At 54.1% G+C, this 13,363-nt stretch overlaps 1 protein-coding gene across 3 annotated transcripts in view; it reads left to right on the top strand.

Moving 5' to 3' along the window:
- The first annotated feature begins 898 nt into the window (after positions 1-898).
- LOC132387134 (solute carrier family 25 member 44-like) overlaps positions 899-13,363 on the top strand; it is a 74,100-nt gene continuing 61,635 nt past the window's right edge. For all 3 annotated transcript variants that reach the window (XM_059959476.1, XM_059959477.1, XM_059959478.1), the window contains exon 1: positions 899-1,543. In XM_059959476.1, coding sequence (XP_059815459.1) covers positions 919-1,543 — 625 coding nt within the window. In that variant the 5' untranslated portion in view covers positions 899-918. The remainder of the gene's footprint in view (positions 1,544-13,363) is intronic.

Genomic DNA, 13,363 nt, shown 5'->3' with positions numbered 1-13,363 from the left:
GTACTGTGATGTTATTGTGTAGTGTCGTGCTGAAACACGATAGGTTTGACTTGTCAAAAAGACAAAGGATCCAGAGCCACACAGCGAAATATTGTGGGGTCTCAGTACATCAGACAGCATCAACGGAAATGAATAAACCTTTGATATTTTGGGCCAAGACTCCTCTTCAATGGGAGGATAAAACGGTGAGACTATTGGAAGGTGACACGTGTGTTGGAGAGAAAGGAATCTGCTAGGACAGTGCAGTGGACTGTGGGAGAAAGGGACCCAAGTGAGGTGATTAGCTGGTGAAGAGAGGTGGAATGAGGACAGTGTTTTGGAATAGAGGAAGAGGGGGTACCAAAACACTGCTGGGAGAGAAATCAAAGCTCATGCCATCTGGTTGGAGGCTGCCTGGACTGAATCTGGAGTGTTGCTCCTCAGTGAGAGTGGCTTCACCCTGTGAAAAGAGCAGGCCGTGGCCTGACTTGTTGGATTGGAAGTGGGAATAGGAATGGTTTTTGCGATGGAGCGAGGTGCTGAATGAAGTGTTCCCAAGTTTATAACGGGTCTTACCACTGTCGAGGCCGCATCGAGAGGATGCTACAGACGACCCCAACAGATTGGCAGGTGAAGTGATGCCTCGCCTGGAGAGACTGGGGCAATGAACAAAGGTGGGCGAGGTGGCGAATGGGCAGGTGTAACATTTCTGCTGTTTGCCGGGGTATGTACTGGGGGGGGGGTGATTAGTGGGGAGGGATGGATGCAGAGGGCCCAGTCACTGTGGGGGGTAAAGATGGCATCGGGGGGGGGGGCGGGGGGAGGTCTTCCTGCAGTCCAGGTTCTGCTCCCTGCCTCCTTCCCAGTTTGAGGAATCGTAGATCCATTGAACCCCCTGCGCCCTCTCTCCCCAGGTGCCTGGACCAGGTGGAGCTGACCATGGAGAACAAGCGTAACATCCAGATCATCGAGTGGGAGGACCTGGACAAGCGCAAGTTCTACATCTTTGGTGTGCTGATGACCATGGGCATCCGCCTGAGCATTTACCCCTTCACCCTCATCCGCACCCGCCTGCAGGTCCAGAAGGGCAAGCGCCTGTACACGGGAACCTTCGACGCCTTCGCCAAAATCCTGCAGGCAGAAGGAATATCGGGCCTGTACCGTGGCTTCCTGGTCAACACCTTCACCCTCATCTCTGGCCAGTGCTACGTCACCACCTACGAGCTGACCCGCAAGTACGTGGCGCAGTACAACAACAGCAACGTGATCAAGTCGGTGATCGCGGGCGGTTCGGCCTCGCTGGTGGCACAGAGCATCACGGTCCCCATCGACATCATCTCGCAGCACCTGATGGTCCAGGGCCAGGCCATGGGGCGCTTCCAGCTACCGGACAGGGGGGGGGCTGCCCCCGCCCGGCGGCTTTTCATGGGCCACACCAAGGATGTGATGCTGCAGATATTCCGGCTGGATGGACTGAGGGGCTTTTACCGGGGCTACGCGGCTTCGCTGATGACCTACATTCCCAACAGCGCACTGTGGTGGCCGTTCTACCATCTGTATGCAGGTGGGTGCAATACGCACACTGTCCCAGTGTAACATCGGGGTACGGCAACGGAGGGACAGGTGTGTCCCAGTGTAAAACCGGGGTACGGTACAGGTCTGTCACTGTATAACACCGGGGGATGGTACCGGTGGGGACGGGGCTGTCACTGTATAACACCGGGGTACGGTACCGGTGGGGACGGGTCTGTCGCTGTATAACACCGGGGTACGGTACCGGTGGGGACGGGTCTGTCGCTGTATAACACCGGGGTACGATACCGGTGGGGACGGGTCTGTCACTGTGTAACACAGGGGTACAGTACCGGTGGTGACGGGTCTGTCACTGTGTAACACAGGGGTACAGTACAGGTGGGGGCGGGTCTGTCACTGTATAACACCGGGATACGGTACCGGTGGGGACGGGTCTGTCACTGTGTAACACCGGGGTATGGTACCGGTGCGGGCGGGTCTGTCACTGCATAACACTGGGGTACAGTACCGGTGGGGACGGGTCTGTCACTGTGTAACACGGGGGTATGGTACCGGTGCGGGCGGGTCTGTCACTGCATAACACTGGGGTACAGTACCGGTGGGGACGGGTCTGTCGCAGTATAACACCGGGGTACGATACCAGTGGGGATGGGTCTGTCACTGTACAACACCGGGGTACGGTCCCGGTGGTGACGGGTCTGTCACTGTGTAACACAGGGGTACGGTACCGGTAGGGTCTGGTCTGTCACTGTATAGCACCGGGGTACGGTACCGGTGGGGACGGGTCTGTCACTGTATAGCACCGGGGTACGGTACCGGTGGGGACGGGTCTGTCACTGTATAACACCGGGGTACGGTCCTGGTGGGGGCGGGTCTGTCACTGTATAACACCGGGATACGGTACCGGTGGGGACGGGTCTGTCACTGTGTAACACCGGGGTATGGTACCGGTGCGGGCGGGTCTGTCACTGCATAACACTGGGGTACAGTACCGGTGGGGACGGGTCTGTCGCTGTATAACACCGGGGTACGATACCAGTGGGGATGGGTCTGTCACTGTACAACACCAGGGTACGGTCCCGGTGGTGACGGGTCTGTCACTGTGTAACACAGGGGTACGGTACCGGTAGGGTCTGGTCTGTCACTGTATAGCACCGGGGTACGGTACCAGTAGGGTCTGGTCTGTCACTGTATAACACCGGGGGATGGTACCGGTGGGGACGGGGCTGTCACTGTATAACACCGGGGTACGGTACCGGTGGGGACGGGTCTGTCACTGTGTAACACAGGGGTACAGTACCGGTGGTGACGGGTCTGTCACTGTGTAACACAGGGGTACAGTACAGGTGGGGGCGGGTCTGTCACTGTATAACACCGGGATACGGTACCGGTGGGGACGGGTCTGTCACTGTGTAACACCGGGGTATGGTACCGGTGCGGGCGGGTCTGTCACTGCATAACACTGGGGTACAGTACCGGTGGGGACGGGTCTGTCGCAGTATAACACCGGGGTACGATACCAGTGGGGATGGGTCTGTCACTGTACAACACCGGGGTACGGTCCCGGTGGTGACGGGTCTGTCACTGTGTAACACAGGGGTACGGTACCGGTAGGGTCTGGTCTGTCACTGTATAGCACCGGGGTACGGTACCGGTGGGGACGGGTCTGTCACTGTGTAACACAGGGGTACGGTACCGGTAGGGTCTGGTCTGTCACTGTATAGCACCGGGGTACGGTACCGGTGGGGACGGGTCTGTCACTGTATAGCACCGGGGTACGGTACCGGTGGGGACGGGTCTGTCACTGTATAACACCGGGGTACGGTCCTGGTGGGGGCGGGTCTGTCACTGTATAACACCGGGATACGGTACCGGTGGGGACGGGTCTGTCACTGTGTAACACCGGGGTATGGTACCGGTGCGGGCGGGTCTGTCACTGCATAACACTGGGGTACAGTACCGGTGGGGACGGGTCTGTCGCAGTATAACACCGGGGTACGATACCAGTGGGGATGGGTCTGTCACTGTACAACACCAGGGTACGGTCCCAGTGGTGACGGGTCTGTCACTGTGTAACACAGGGGTACGGTACCGGTAGGGTCTGGTCTGTCACTGTATAGCACCGGGGTACGGTACCGGTGGGGACGGGTCTGTCACTGTGTAACACAGGGGTACGGTACCGGTAGGGTCTGGTCTGTCACTGTATAGCACCGGGGTACGGTACCAGTGGGGACGGGTCTGTCACTGTGTAACACCGGGGTACGGTACTAGTAGGGATGGGTCTGTCACTGTATAACACTGGGGTACGGTACCGGTGGGGACAGGTCTGTCACTGTATATCAGCGGGGTACGGTACCGGTGGGGACGGGTCTGTCACTGTATAGCACCGGGGTACGGTACCAGTGGGGACGGGTCTGTCACTGTGTAACACCGGGGTACGGTACTAGTAGGGAAGGGTCTGTCACTGTATAACACTGGGGTACGGTACCGGTGGGGACAGGTCTGTCACTGTATATCAGCGGGGTACGGTACCGGTGGGGACGGGTCTGTCACTGTGTAACACCGGGGTACGGTACCGGTGCAGACTGGTCTGTCACTGGGTAACACCGGGGTACGGTACCGGTGGGGACGTGTCTGTCACTGTGTAACACAGGGGTACAGTACCGGTGGTGACGGGTCTGTCACTGTGTAACACAGGGGTACAGTACAGGTGGGGGCAGGTCTGTCACTGTATAACACCGGGATACGGTACCGGTGGGGACGGGTCTGTCACTGTGTAACACCGGGGTACGGTACCGGTGCGGGCGGGTCTGTCACTGCATAACACTGGGGTACAGTACCGGTGGGGACGGGTCTGTCGTAGTATAACACCGGGGTACGATACCAGTGGGGATGGGTCTGTCACTGTACAACACCGGGGTACGGTCCCGGTGGTGACGGGTCTGTCACTGTGTAACACAGGGGTACGGTACCGGTAGGGTCTGGTCTGTCACTGTATAGCACCGGGGTACGGTACCGGTGGGGACGGGTCTGTCACTGTGTAACACAGGGGTACGGTACCGGTAGGGTCTGGTCTGTCACTGTATAGCACCGGGGTACGGTACCGGTGGGGACGGGTCTGTCACTGTATAGCACCGGGGTACGGTACCGGTGGGGACGGGTCTGTCACTGTATAACACCGGGGTACGGTCCTGGTGGGGGCGGGTCTGTCACTGTATAACACCGGGATACGGTACCGGTGGGGACGGGTCTGTCACTGTGTAACACCGGGGTATGGTACCGGTGCGGGCGGGTCTGTCACTGCATAACACTGGGGTACAGTACCGGTGGGGACGGGTCTGTCGCAGTATAACACCGGGGTACGATACCAGTGGGGATGGGTCTGTCACTGTACAACACCAGGGTACGGTCCCGGTGGTGACGGGTCTGTCACTGTGTAACACAGGGGTACGGTACCGGTAGGGTCTGGTCTGTCACTGTATAGCACCGGGGTACGGTACCAGTGGGGACGGGTCTGTCACTGTGTAACACAGGGGTACGGTACCGGTAGGGTCTGGTCTGTCACTGTATAGCACCGGGGTACGGTACCAGTGGGGACGGGTCTGTCACTGTGTAACACCGGGGTACGGTACTAGTAGGGATGGGTCTGTCACTGTATAACACTGGGGTACGGTACCGGTGGGGACAGGTCTGTCACTGTATATCAGCGGGGTACGGTACCGGTGGGGACGGGTCTGTCACTGTGTAACACCGGGGTACGGTACCGGTGCAGACTGGTCTGTCACTGTATAACACCGGGGTTCGGTACCAGTGGGGACGGGTCTGTCACTGGGTAACACCGGGGTACGGTACCGGTGGGGAAGGATCTGTCACTGTATAACACCGGGGTACGGTACCGGTGGGGATGGGTCTGTCACTCTGTAACACCGGGGTACGGTCCTGGTGGGGGCGGGTCTGTCACTGTATAACACCGGGATACGGTACCGGTGGGGACGGGTCTGTCACTGTGTAACACCGGGGTATGGTACCGGTGCGGGCGGGTCTGTCACTGCATAACACTGGGGTACAGTACCGGTGGGGACGGGTCTGTCGCAGTATAACACCGGGGTACGATACCAGTGGGGATGGGTCTGTCACTGTACAACACCAGGGTACGGTCCCGGTGGTGACGGGTCTGTCACTGTGTAACACAGGGGTACGGTACCGGTAGGGTCTGGTCTGTCACTGTATAGCACCGGGGTACGGTACCAGTGGGGACGGGTCTGTCACTGTGTAACACAGGGGTACGGTACCGGTAGGGTCTGGTCTGTCACTGTATAGCACCGGGGTACGGTACCAGTGGGGACGGGTCTGTCACTGTGTAACACCGGGGTACGGTACTAGTAGGGATGGGTCTGTCACTGTATAACACTGGGGTACGGTACCGGTGGGGACAGGTCTGTCACTGTATATCAGCGGGGTACGGTACCGGTGGGGACGGGTCTGTCACTGTGTAACACCGGGGTACGGTACCGGTGCAGACTGGTCTGTCACTGTATAACACCGGGGTTCGGTACCAGTGGGGACGGGTCTGTCACTGGGTAACACCGGGGTACGGTACCGGTGGGGAAGGATCTGTCACTGTATAACACCGGGGTACGGTACCGGTGGGGATGGGTCTGTCACTCTGTAACACCGGGGTACGGTACCGGTGGGGACGGGTCTGTCACTGTATATCACCGGGGTACGGTACCGGTGGGGACGGGTCTGTCACTGTGTAACACCGGGGGACGGGTCTGTCACTGGGTAACACCGGGGTACGGTACCGGTGGGGACGTGTCTGTCACTGTGTAACACCGGAGTATGGTACCGGTGGGGACTGGTCTGTCACTGTATATCACTGGGGTGCGGTACAGGTGGGGACGGGTCTGTCACTGTGTAACACCGGAGTACGGTACCGGTAGGGACGGGTCGGTCACTGTATAACACTGGGGTACGGTACCGGTGGGGACGGGTCTGTCACTGTATATCAGCGGGGTACGGTACAGGTGGGGACGGGTCTGTCACTGTGTAACACTGGGGTACGGTACCGGTGGGGACAGGTCTGTCACTGTATATCAGCGGGGTACGGTACTGGTAGGGACGGGTCGGTCACTGTATAACACTGGGGTACGGTACCGGTGGGGACGGGTCTGTCACTGTATATCAGCGGGGTACGGTACCGGTGGGGACTGGTCTGTCACTGTATATCACCGGGGTACGGTACCGGTGGGGACTGGTCTGTCACTGTATATCACCGGGGTACGGTACCGGTGCAGACTGGTCTGTCACTGTATAACACCAGGGTATGGTACCGGTGGGAAAGGGTCTGTCACTGTGTAACACCGGGTTACTGTACCGGTGGGTTGGAGTCTGTCTCTGTATAACACAGGGGTACGGTACCGGTGGGGACGGGTCTGTCACTGTATAACACCGGGGTACGGTACCAGTGGGGAGGAGTCTGTCTCTGTATAACACAGGGGTACGGTACCGGTGGGGACGGGTCTGTCACTGTGTAACACCAGGATACTGTACCGGTGGGGACGGGTCCGTCACTGTATAACACCAGGGTACAGTACCGGTGGGGACGGGTCCGTCACTGTATAACACAGGGGTACGGTACCGGTGGGGACGGGTCTGTCACTGTATAACACAGGGGTACGGTACCGGTGGGGACGGGTCTGTCACTGTGTAACACCGGGGTACGGTACCGGTGGGGACGGATCCGTCACTGTATAACACAGGGGCATGGTACCGGTGGGGACGGGTCTGTCACTGTATAACACAGGGGTACGGTACCGGTGGGGCCGGGTCTGTCACTGTGTAACACCGGGGTACGGTACCGGTGGGGACGGGTCTGTCACTGGGTAACACCGGGGTACGGTACCGGTGGGGACGGGTCTGTCACTGGGTAACACCGGGGTACGGTACCGGTGGGGACGGGTCTGTCACTGTATAACACCAGGGTATGGTACCGGTGGGGACGGGTCTGTCACTGTCTAACACCGGGGTATGGTACCAGTAGAGACGTGTCTTGTCGTTATTTCTTCTGCAATTTGAACGGGGTACAACTGCGCAAACATGTGAAAGTCAGCCCCAGAGTTTAAAAAGCGAACAAATTAACAGATGGGTGACGTTGTCGCGGGGGACTGAGTAGTGGGAGTGCCCTGACTGGCAGACCACAGTACGTGCGCTTGCAACACTGTGTGTCAGACAGAGTGGTCAGCAGCACTGGGGCTCCACAGTGGACTGTCCTGTCTCCCTTTCTCTTCACCATCTGCACCTCGGACTTCAACTACAACACAGAGTTTTGCCATCTTCAGAAGATTTCTGATGACTCTGCCATAGTTGGATGCATCAGCAAGGGAGATGAGGCGGAGTACGGGGCTACGGTGGGAAACTTTGTCACATGGTGGGAGCAGAATCATCTGCAGCTTAATGTGAAAAAGACTAAGGAGCTGGTGGTGGACCTGAGGAGGGCTGGCACCAGTGACCCCTGTTTCCATTCAAGAGGTCAGTGTGGACATGGTGGAGGATTACAAATACCTGCCGATACGTATTGACAATAAAGTGGACTGGTCAAAGAACACTGAGGCTGTCTACAAGAAGGGTCAGAGCCGTCTCTACTTCCTGAGGAGACTGACGTCCTTTAACATCTGCCGGACGATGTTCTACGAGGCTGTGGTGGCCAGTACTATCATGTTTGCTGTTGTGTGCTGGGGCAGCAGGCTGAGGGTAGCAGACACCAACAGAATCAACAAACTCATTCGTAAGGCCAGTGATGTTGTGGGGGTGGAACTGGACTCTCTGACGGTGGTGTCTGAAAAGAGGATGCTGTCCAAGTTGCATGCCATCTTGGACAATGACTCCCATCCACTCCATAAAGTACTGATTAGGCACAGGAGTACATTCAGCCAGAGACTCATTCCACCGAGATGCAACACTGAGCGTCATAGGAAGTCATTCCTGCCTGTGGCCATCAAACTTTACAACTCCTCCCTCGGAGTGTCAGACACCCCGAGCCAATAGGCTGGTCCTGGAATAATTTACTTATCATTATTTAATTATTTATGGTTTTATATTGCTATATTTCTACGCTATTCTTGGTGCGACTGTAACGAAACCCAGTTTCCCTCGGGATCAATAAAATATGTCTGTCTGTCTGGGAGACAGAGTAGGAAGGCTTTGACAAGCAGAGGCTGAGGACGAGCTTGCTCCCAGTTAGGCAAGGCCAGGTAAGTTCCTTTAATAACTCTAATTAACTTAGGAATAGGTAATGGAGACAGCAGTTAGGGCAGTCGAGTGCTCTGTTTGCAGTATGTTGGAAGTCAGGGCAAGAACAATTGCCCCTGATGACTACACCTGCAAAAGGTGCATCCAGCTGCAGATCCTGACAAACCGAGTTAGGGATCTGAAACTGGATGAACCGGATCATTCGGGAGGCAGGGGCAGAAATAGACAGGAGTTTCAGGGAGATAGTCACCCCTAGGAGTCAGGAGACCAGTTGCTGGGTGACAGTCAGGAGAGGGAAGGGGAATAGACAGGAAGAGCAGAGCACCCCTGTGGCCGTTCCCATCAACAATAAGTATACTGTTTTGGATACTGTTGGTGGGGATGACCTACCAGGGACAAGTTGCAGTGGTTGCGTCTCTGGCACTGAGACTGGACCCTCAGCTCAGAAGGGAAGGAGGGAAAAGAGGAGAGCAGTAGTGATAGGGGATTCGATAGTTAGGGGGACAGATAAGAGGTTCTGTGGAAGAGATCGAGAATCCCAGATGATCTGTTGCCTCCCTGGTGCCAGGGTCTGCGATATCTCGGATCCAGTTCTCAGTATTCTCAAGAGGGAGGGTGAGCAACCAGATGTCGTGGTCCATGTAGGGACCAATGACATGGGTAGGAAGAGTGAGGAGGTCCTGCAAAGAGAGTTCAGGGAGTTAGGGGCAAAGTTGAAGGGCAGGACCTCCAGCGTTGCAATATCAGGATTGCTACCCGTGCCACGTGCTAGTGAGGCTAGAAATAGGAAGATAATGCAGCTAAATGTGTGGCTAAGGAGTTGGTGCAGGAGGGAGGGCTTCATGCTTCTGGACAGTTGGGCCTTGTTCCAGGGAAGGTGAGACCTGTTCCAATGGGACGGGTTGCACCTGAACTGGAGGCGGACTAATATCCTTGCGGGAAGGTTTGCTAGTGCTGCTCCAGGGAGTTTAAACTAGATTTGCAGTGGGAGAGGAACCAGAGTGTTACAGCAGATAGTGAGGTGGAGGAGGATAAAGGTCATGCGAGAGCTGCAAGTATAGTGCATGGAGTAAAGCCAGATCTAACATACAGAGAGGCTTTGAGGAAAGCAAAACGGAATAAAGGGTGTAAAGGTAGTAAGGTAGAAGGGCTAAAGTGTGTGTACTCCAATGCAAGAAGCATCAGGAACAAAGGTGATGAACTGAGAGCTTGGATACATACATGGAATTATGATGTAGTTGTGGTGTTACGAATGTGCCACAGCTCTGAGGGGCCGAAGGGTGCGGGGTAGCCCCCTCCTTTTTGAGAATCGCAAGATCACTGTTGAGTCAGTTCAGGAGACCCAGGAAATGAGAGAAAGACATGCAGAATCCACAAAGAGTTTGGAATGTGTCCTGGCCTCCGAAAGGCAGACCCATTGATACCGGCTATTGTCTCTTGGAGACGGAATTGTGAATTGAATCCTGTACGATGCATCGAAGCCCCCAGGCAATGAACCGAGGGGGGGTTGGTGGAGGGATTGCATCATCCCAACCTGATTGACATCTGAGACCCTGTGAGTCAGGATAAAAGAGGGTCTGTGGGAACAGCCCACAGACGCACCAGAAGAAACACTAGAACTCCTGTAACAGCGTAATAGCGAAAGCTGGTGGCAACAGCCCACATGCATCCCTTTCCATTTGTCACAGAATTGGTGGGTCTTGCCACGGAAGCACGGCTTTAGCTAACCACAAAGGGGAAACCAGTCTCCAACGACTCGCGAAGGATTGACATCATAAAAGGAATGGGCAAGTTAAACCTCCGTCTTTCTCTCCAACCAATGAAGGCTGCAGCCTACAGCTTGACTGAACTAAAGTGACTTTTATATTTCCATCGGACAATACATTATCCCCTAGACAACGATAGAGCTATTTCTTATTGATTATTATTATACCCGCGCATTTAGATTTAGTATTGACGATGTATATTATCTGTATGTTTGCATTGATATTATTTTTGTGTATTTTATCAATAAATACTGTTCAAAATAGTACCATCAGACTTCAACGGACCTCTCTATCTTTGCTGGTAAGTGACCCAGTTACAGGGTACGTAACAGTTGGGGTTCTCGTTTCGGGATTTGAAATCAAATTGGGAGACCAGTGAATTGGGCTTGTAAGTCCAAACTTGGATCTGGTTATGAGGGTAGCCAGACGGGAAGCCAGCAAAGATGGACGTGGATGAACTTATAGAAAACCCGACGCTAGAAAACCGATTTGGCCACCAAATCGGACTTGATAAATCTGGCAAAAGGGCTAAACCTCGCAGAGGTGAGGTTGTCCATGAAAAAGCGGGGAGATGCGAAGGGCAATAACTCAGTATTATATTGGGAAGAATGTGTTTGCAGCTGAGGTATTGGAAAATATCCCTGAAAAGGTACCAGCTAGTGGGACGACTCAGTTAGAGTTGGAGAAATTAAGCTTGGAACATGCAATTAAGTTAAAGCAGCTGAGAAGGAGAAAGAAAGGGCCGAGAAACAAAGGGAGCATGCGCTCCAGCTAAAGGAGTTAGAGGTGAAACGGGAGCAGGAAAGAGCTGAGAAACAAAGAGAGCATGAAATTCAGTTAAAACAGCTGGAAGCAGCTGAGAAAGGGAAAGAGAGGGCCGAGAAGGAGAAGGAGGCAGAGAAACAAAGGAAACATGACTTGGAGATGGAGAAGTTAAGGCAAGGGCGAAGAGATCAAGGGTCAGACCGAGAGGAGCGGTTTGATGTTAGTCGGGAGTTGAGGTTAGTTCCTCCGTTTGAGGAGACGGATGTTGATAGTTATTTCTTGCTTTTTGAAAAGGTGGCAGTGAATCAGAAGTGGCCCAAAGAGCAGTGGGTGGCGTCGTTACAAAGTGTGTTAAAAGGGAAGGCACAACGGGCATATGCGGCGTTGTCCATGGAGGAGGAAGAGGCGGAGAGTTATGACAGAGTAAAGGCGGCCATTCTCCGGAGTTATGAGCTAGTACCTGAAGCGTATAGACAAAAGTTCAGAACTTTAAAGAAAGGGGGGAATCAGATGTATACCGAGTTTGCCTATGAGAAGGGTGTGCTCTTGGACCGTTGGTGTACAGCGGAAATAGTGGACGAGGATTATTGGCATCTCAGGGAGTTAATTCTGATTGAGGAATTTAAAGGTTTTGTTTCGGAGGATATCCGAATGTATTTGAATGAGAAGCTGAATAAATCCATCTCAGAATTTGCTAGGTTCGCAGATGAATATGCCCTAACCCACAAGACAAAGTTTTCCTCAAATAAAAGTTCCCAGAGAGACCATGGGAACAACAGAGAAAGCCCGCCGGCTGAGGCAGAGGTCCCGCCGGGAGCTAGTGGTAAGATTGAGGGGGAAAGGCCAGACAGCCAGAGATTTCCGGTCTTGACCTGTTTTAATTGTGGAAAGGGGGGACATACTGCATCTAGGTGCTTTGCTCCGAGAAAGGAGACAGGAAAAGGGAAAGCCACGGTCCCTATCGGATGTGCCGTGATAATCAGTAAATCGACAAGAGAGCCCTGGGTAGACAGAGTACGAGAAGGGTCTGAGACTTGTATGTCAAATGGAACCGTGTCTGTGAGGGAGGGAGACACACCAGTTCCAGTACGGATCTGGAAAGACACGGGGGCTGAACTATCATTGATCAGCAATAAGGTACTAGAGATTGGTCGCAAGACGAGAATGGTAGCTGTAAAAGGAATAGGCAAAGGGACGGAAATATGATCCTTGCATAGGATCATCATGGATTGTGAGCTAGTGTCTGGACCAGTTGAAATAGGGGTGCGATCAGAATTCCCGAGAACTGACGCGGACGTCCTTCCTGGTAACGATTTAGCCGGTGATAAAGTTTGGTCAGTAATGACGCTGACAAGCTGGCCGGTCAGTGTTGCAGCCCCGCCCATAGATTCCAAGATCTATCCCGCATGCAGAAAATAAAGATGAGTAACAGATAGAGCTGTTAAAAGGTCCAGAGTTGGACATGGATGATCTGCCTAGTTTGGCAGAACTGTTTGAAGAAGTTGAAAATTCTAAAGGTGTTCCCGATAATGAACTGAGGGCAGTCCTAGATGAAAAGGGTGCCCTTACCTTGAAGAAGTCTGCTGGGTTGGCAGATGAGGTTGTTTCAGCCTGCGGGGTTGAGTTTACTCCGGAAGGGAGTTGCCCAGAGAGTAGCTGGGAGGACCAGGGGAATTTAGAATTTGGACCGGGTACGGGTATTGAAAGCCTGGAAGAGGCAAATGTCCCGTTTGAGTGTGTCCAAGATGTGGATGCATGTGGTACTGAACCTAGTAATGGAGCTCAGAAAAAGTCTGAGGTATTTGATTCAGTTGAAAAGGAATGCAGTCCTTGTGGGTCAGATAGACTTGGTTCAGGGAAGAAAGGGTTAACCTTGGTAATAGTGGGAAGTGAGAGTTCCCAGGTGTTTGTGCTCGAAGGTGTGTTAAAAGTTAATGCGGAGACCAAAAGTGGGGAGATGAATATTATTATTGAAGGAAATGGGAAATATATAGTTCCCAAATTAAATGAAGAAAATTTAAAGGCTGGACTGATATCAAAGGCAGCCACCAGGCTACAGAGACAATGGT

Source organism: Hypanus sabinus, unplaced genomic scaffold, assembly GCF_030144855.1.
Source record: "Hypanus sabinus isolate sHypSab1 unplaced genomic scaffold, sHypSab1.hap1 scaffold_1544, whole genome shotgun sequence".
Lineage (NCBI taxonomy): Eukaryota > Metazoa > Chordata > Chondrichthyes > Myliobatiformes > Dasyatidae > Hypanus > Hypanus sabinus.
Note: the sequence above shows the minus strand (reverse complement) of the source record. Positions and strands in the feature narration are given on the sequence as shown.